Below are 6,000 nucleotides of genomic sequence, written 5' to 3'. Positions count from 1 at the left end.
ATCTGAAGTTTGCATTTAGATTACATTAACTTGATATATCTTAAATACCAAGACAAGAAATTCATCTTTCATCTTCACAATGCCATTCAAGGTTACCTGGATGGGCGTCAAGAGGTCTTTAGAAAGAAAAACACACTTCTCTTCACCCAGATAGCGCACAGAAACCAGTGATCCCATTCCAGCTTTGTCCACTAAGGACTTGTAGGTCTAAAACAAATGAAAAACATGTTCTCAGAGACAGAGTAAGAAGATTTCATCTTTCATCATCTGCATTTTAAAAATTACTTTAATTTTGCTTCTATTTCTCTGTTAAGTTACCACATCTACACACAATTTTTGAAAACAAAACTAGTTTCCAATAAAACTTCTAATACACGCCTAATGAAAGAGTTACTGGACTCCACCTGAAATTAATTGCATTTATCAGAATGAATTAGGAATTCAATGTAGGTGGCTGTCATTAACGATTAATTAATCATTCATCTCCACATGAATTTATTAATACAGTAATTCTAATTGTGGATATATTTCTAATAAACCTCCTTATGGTAGACTGGGGAAATAACTAGCAAATCAATGAATGTCTGCAGCATAGTTTACACTGAAGTTCTCAAAACTTATGCAACACTAATAATATACCAAAACCTTAATTTAGGTACACATGATGACTTGGGACAGCCTCACTGCAATGCAATGATGAAGTTGTGTTCAGGTATACCAAAGGCTTTAACAACAGACAAGAAACAAAAATTCCCTTTACAACCTTCTGAACACTTCCTAATACCTTCAAAGTTACATTTTTTCTAGTGACAGTAACAGATCTGAGAGGAAAGGTACCAGGAGCCCAAAACAAAAGAAGTGGCAAGAGTAACTCCTCCCTACCTGAAAGGTGTAACTGAGCCTCATTTAAAAAAAGGAAATCGTTCTGATAGGGGAAGGCAGCCTTTCTTTCATCAGTCCTTCAAAAACCCAGACACTCTCTTGTGCTCACCTCAGCTAGGACAGCACTGCCAGAGGGACAGGACCCCCAGAGGAGGGGACATGAGTCTCCCCAGAAGTAACTGGGCATTCCAAGATTTCTACAAAGCTACTCCATTTGTCAGAAACACTCTCCCATATACTTGAACCAAGAAGTTGTGATCAAATTTTAAATAAATGAATCCACACACCTCTTTTGTAACCTCTGCTTTCCTTCCTTGTGTGATGATAAAGGGACAAAAAGTCCTTTTTTCTGCCAAGGCAAGCTCCAGCACTGGCCTACATTTGAGCCTACATCTTCCTCTGTGAAACGAGCTTTGGAACATGTACCCTGCATGAACTGACCCATCAAACATATCAGGAGGAACACCTTATGCCAAAACTGAAGACAAGTATGCAGTAAGAACTATTCAGATATTTGGAAATGGACAACAGCTAAGTTTAAATAAGGACATTTTCAGAACAAGCTATCAGCAAAATTTACCAGTGGAACTGCTGATATTAATGCACAGCCCAGGAAATAAAATGAAGGATTTATATTTCCTCCCATTCTATTGGGTGCTACTTCCAATAAATATCTACTTAGGTTGACTATGCTTAAGAAAGAAAGACCAGCTAAAACTCAGCAATATGAATTACAATGCACACTTTATACCTAGCAAAGTTAATAGTATTAAAACACAGATTACAATTTCAGCATAATTCATGTTCAGCAACTTTACATGTTTGCATCCTCACTTCTTGCACTACTTTCTTGAGTAGGAGTATCCAAAGTAATCAAGTACAACTGTACTGGCTGAATACATTAAGAAATGTTCCCTGTTCACCTCCCCTGGCTAATGCACCTATTCAGCCATGCATGGCAGGTACAGAAAGTTTAGTTCCCTCCTTGTACAGTGTAGCTCAGGATTTTGTGTGCAGAAAATCTAAATCTCACAAATCATTTTTGCCAGGCAGGCATCACATAAGTCACTTGAATTATTTTTGTCTCAGGATCAAGAATCACCATACTTGATGTAATTAACAGTACTTGAAGCAGAGTCAAATAAAAATTTAAAATAAAACACAGACTATCCTTAGAAACCTATTACTTACACTTTTTCTCTCTATTCGCAAAAGGAATTTTGTGGAAGAAACAAAACATGAGACTAGAAAGAGAATGAATTAACAATGTACAGAACAGCAGTCTGAGGGAGAAGCAAAGTCATAAAAATATTCTTGTGTCCACAGGCACAACACACCAACTTCAAATGCTGATGAGCTCTGTCAGTTCAAGCTGCACAATGAGATTTTCTCCCTTCACAAGACACCCAAGACTGAGGCTGCACTTGAGAAATTCACACTGGTGGCAACACTGTCCCCAGAAGGTGGAACTGCAGAAGCAAAGTGAGTCAAGCCAAGAGTGTACTTGCCATCGCAGGCCACTGGACAGGAGGCATGGATTGGGTTTTTCTTTCAGCCAGCACCAGCTTTTGCTCCACCAGGAATGCTATCATCATATGGCTGTAGACTTCTATCCATCTTCGCTTTTCCCATGATTCATCATCAAATTCTACACAAATCTACGGAAAGGAAGCAAAGTGAATGAGTGGCTACCTATAAAATCCAGACACATTCAACATGAAAATGATAAAACCACCAATTCACTCAAAACTAAAAAAATCAGTGGAAGTACTTATATTTCTAGCATGATTATTGCCTGTCACATAATCAAGCAATCACTAAAGCATCCAAGGCTGACCCAGTACTTTTCAAGTAATAGTAAATGTTAACTGGTTTATCATCATTACTCTCACATAAAATATGAGTATCTCCATTTAACTTTACAACTTCCCATCTCAAAAAGTTCTGTGCTGCTCAAGGAGAGTTAAACATATTAACACTGTTACTGGTGTTTGCAAGCAGGGAAGAATGCACACACCCCTAAGAAGTCCACTAAAGCTAAAGGACTGCCTACAGCAGTGGCACATGGATTTTCCACAAACTCTAAAGCACTGGAATAAAAAAGCTGGGTTTTTCCCAGAAATATTTTAAAAATACCAACCCCAAAGAATAACTTCAGCCAATTTATTGAAAGCACAAATGACAGAAGGACAGCAAAGGTGATTAAATTATGCAGTGTGAAGAAGGTAATCTCCTGTCTGCTTTTAACTGCAATTTATCCTTAAGAATTTCAGACGCAAGTATGTAAATTTTTCAAAAGGAAAACAATTTCACGGCAAAAATATGATGGCGTGACCAATGTCTTTGGGACAGCATTACCCTAATTTCAAAGGCAACATGGGAGATCAGCAAATGATTGGGAAAGACCACAAGTACAACTTGGCCTGAATACAGGAACTGGAACATCTTGGTAGAGGACTCTACTTTTGGAAAAAATCTGAATTCCCTCTTCCCAAAGAATACAGCGATCCAGCTTAAACACATTTCACAAACAGCATAGAAATCTCAGCTGAGTGAATCTTAGTAACATTTCCTGGTGTTTTATTGTCCCTCTCATGGGAAAGGCAAGTGAAAACATGCACACAAACAGCATTACCACAGCCAGGAGTCATAGAACTAATGGGTGCAGAAATGAACTTAGTAATTTTGAGGTGCACAGAAACAACGAAAGAGATAAGCAAATAACTACCAGAACCAGAATAGCTTGTTTTGTCTACTCCATCAGTGCTGTACACACAGGAAAACACTTGAGAAAATAATTTCAACAGCAGTTGACAACCCTTCCATATGAAACAAAAATGGAAAGAAATACTTCGATTTTTTTTTTTTACAGTAGAAATATTTACTCCCCCCTCTCAGTCCATTACTATTTTGGGTCTATCATCCTTCCACAAGAGCTGTGGGAGGAAAGGAGGGTGGGGATGCGTTTTGGTACAAAGTTCTCCACATTTCCATTGTCCATTCTGCAACTTCTTTAACACTTCAACTGGAGAGCACATCAACTCGATCGCTTCTGGCAGAACCGTAACCAACTACAAAGCTCACAATACAGTCCCTCTCAGCACCTGCTTCTTCCTCTTTGCAGAGAAAGTCCTTAAGAGTTTTCTGCACCAACAACCTCCTCCTCGCTACAAGCACGGCACAGGGCACAGCCCCGCACCCAAAAATGGACAAAGATCCACCCCCGCCGCAGATCCACAACAACAAACTGATAACAAGGTTTACGCTTTCAAGAGCGAGTTAGGAACACCCACAGTTTCTTTTTGTTTGACAAGGAAGGGGTGCTTCTTAGGTTAATCAGAGGTCACCAGTTCTCACTAACAAAAAAGAGGAAAGGAGACAGTTTAAACGGAAAGATGGTACTGCTGTTCCTGCTGTCACAGGACAGCCACCGAAGTCCTCCGTAGAAACAAGGGCAGCGTTCAAGATGCCGCTGCTACAATGGAGTTTTGTCCTTGGGGAGTAAGCACTCAGTCTGTACTCCAGTAAGCGCCCAGACATGGCTGAATACTTTTAATGACTACAGTTGCCAAATAAAGCCCCGTAACAACTTCACAGTCAAACCGTAAACATCGCTTGACTTCCACACAAAATACGCAGCTGACCAATTACCCCACGTTGCAGTAACTGACTGTGTGTTCAAAAAACCACTTGGTAATCATTAATAAGAAGAGGCCACCATGCAAGAAGAGTCCGAGGGACTTCCAACACCAAGCATGAATTCGGTATGATTTTAAAACCTAAGTACTTGTTCACGACCAGCTCCTGCAAAGTGCAGGAGAGAAAAGTCACCAATCCCAACAACATTGGAGGGCTTCGGTTTCAACTCTGGAAGCAAAAATCCGTTCACAAGTAGCAAGACCTTAAACTACCTTTAAGAAATAAACCATAGGCATAGTGGGTGTGGTAAAAACCTGCTTTTCAAAATGCCGGTGGAAGAAAACACATTTATAATTAGTTAAGTTCCGGCATTAGTACAAGCACGTCGGGGACTGGGGCAGGGGTACACGTTTCCAAGCGTGTTGGCCAAGACGCCCTCTCCCCCCGAGAGCAGCATGTGCACACACGTGTACGCACACCCACACCAACTTCCCCGGTCACACTCTCGATTTCGAAGGTCTCTCTGAAAGTTCCCGGTTACCTTCAGGTCTTGTTTGGATATGTCCGTGTGTGACACAGCCCGGATCCTGCCCGACTTCCAGGGCCATTCCGAGATGAGGCTGGCGTCCCACGTCCTGTCCTCCTCCTCCGACAGGCAGAGGAACCTCTTCCCTACGAGCAGCGACCAGCTCCCCTCGAGCCTCAGCACCATTTTAACTCATCGGGAGGCCTTCAGCGAGGAAAGCGACGGAAGGAGGAGAGAAACACACAGGGCAGGGCGGTGAGCGCTTCCTCCTTCCTCTCCCGGCCCTCCTCCCCCCCCGCTTCTCCGAGCGGCTGCAGCCGGACCCCCGGGCACCCACAGGTCGCCCCCCCTCGCCACAGTCCTGTTAATCACTGCCCGGCGGGGGGGGAGGGGGTTGGGGGGTGGAAGAAAGCAACAGAAGCTATTTCTAGAATGGCTGCAGCGCAGCTCCCGACCATTCCCACCCCCGCCGCCTCTTTGTTCCCTCCTCCGAGCAGCCGGAGCGCCGGGCGGCAGCCGAAGGGAGGGAGCAGGCGACCGGGCCAAGCTCCTTCCGCCTCACCAACACCCCGGCCTGCCCACCCGGGCAGCCCTCCAGCCCTGCCCCTGCCCTCACCTGCTCCCCCCCGGCCCCGCTGCCGGCGCACCCCGCAGTCACACCGGGCACGGGTCCCGCTCCCCTCCACCCCCCCGCCCCGACCGCCGCCGCGGCCAAGCGACACTGTCGGCGCCGCGCCGCGCACACGCCCCCTCACCCGTGCGCGCGCCCCCGTCCCGCGCCCCTATTGGCTACTCCGCGGATGCAGGGCGGGGCCGGCGGGGAGCCTCCCGCCGCGATTGGCCCGGAGGGGCGGGGCCCGCGCGCCCGGCCACGCCCCCGAAACCGTTGCTCAGCAGATGGCGGATAAAAAAATAAAAACGATGTATCCTTCCGCTTGAGCGCCGAGGGAAGG

At 44.9% G+C, this 6,000-nt stretch overlaps 1 protein-coding gene across 9 annotated transcripts in view; it reads left to right on the top strand.

The window, feature by feature from the left end:
- The first annotated feature begins 5,068 nt into the window (after positions 1 to 5,068).
- Positions 5,069 to 6,000, top strand: part of REEP1 (receptor accessory protein 1) — an 85,256-nt gene continuing 84,324 nt past the window's right edge. For all 9 annotated transcript variants that reach the window (XM_069014711.1, XM_069014719.1, XM_069014710.1 and 6 more), the window contains exon 1: positions 5,069 to 5,302. In XM_069014711.1, coding sequence (XP_068870812.1) covers positions 5,082 to 5,302 — 221 coding nt within the window. In that variant the 5' untranslated portion in view covers positions 5,069 to 5,081. The remainder of the gene's footprint in view (positions 5,303 to 6,000) is intronic.

The sequence above is a fragment of the Aphelocoma coerulescens genome, chromosome 4 (assembly GCF_041296385.1).
Source record: "Aphelocoma coerulescens isolate FSJ_1873_10779 chromosome 4, UR_Acoe_1.0, whole genome shotgun sequence".
Classification (NCBI taxonomy): Eukaryota; Metazoa; Chordata; class Aves; order Passeriformes; family Corvidae; genus Aphelocoma; species Aphelocoma coerulescens.
The sequence above is the reverse complement of the archived record's forward strand: the minus strand, read 5'-3'. Positions and strand labels throughout refer to the sequence as shown.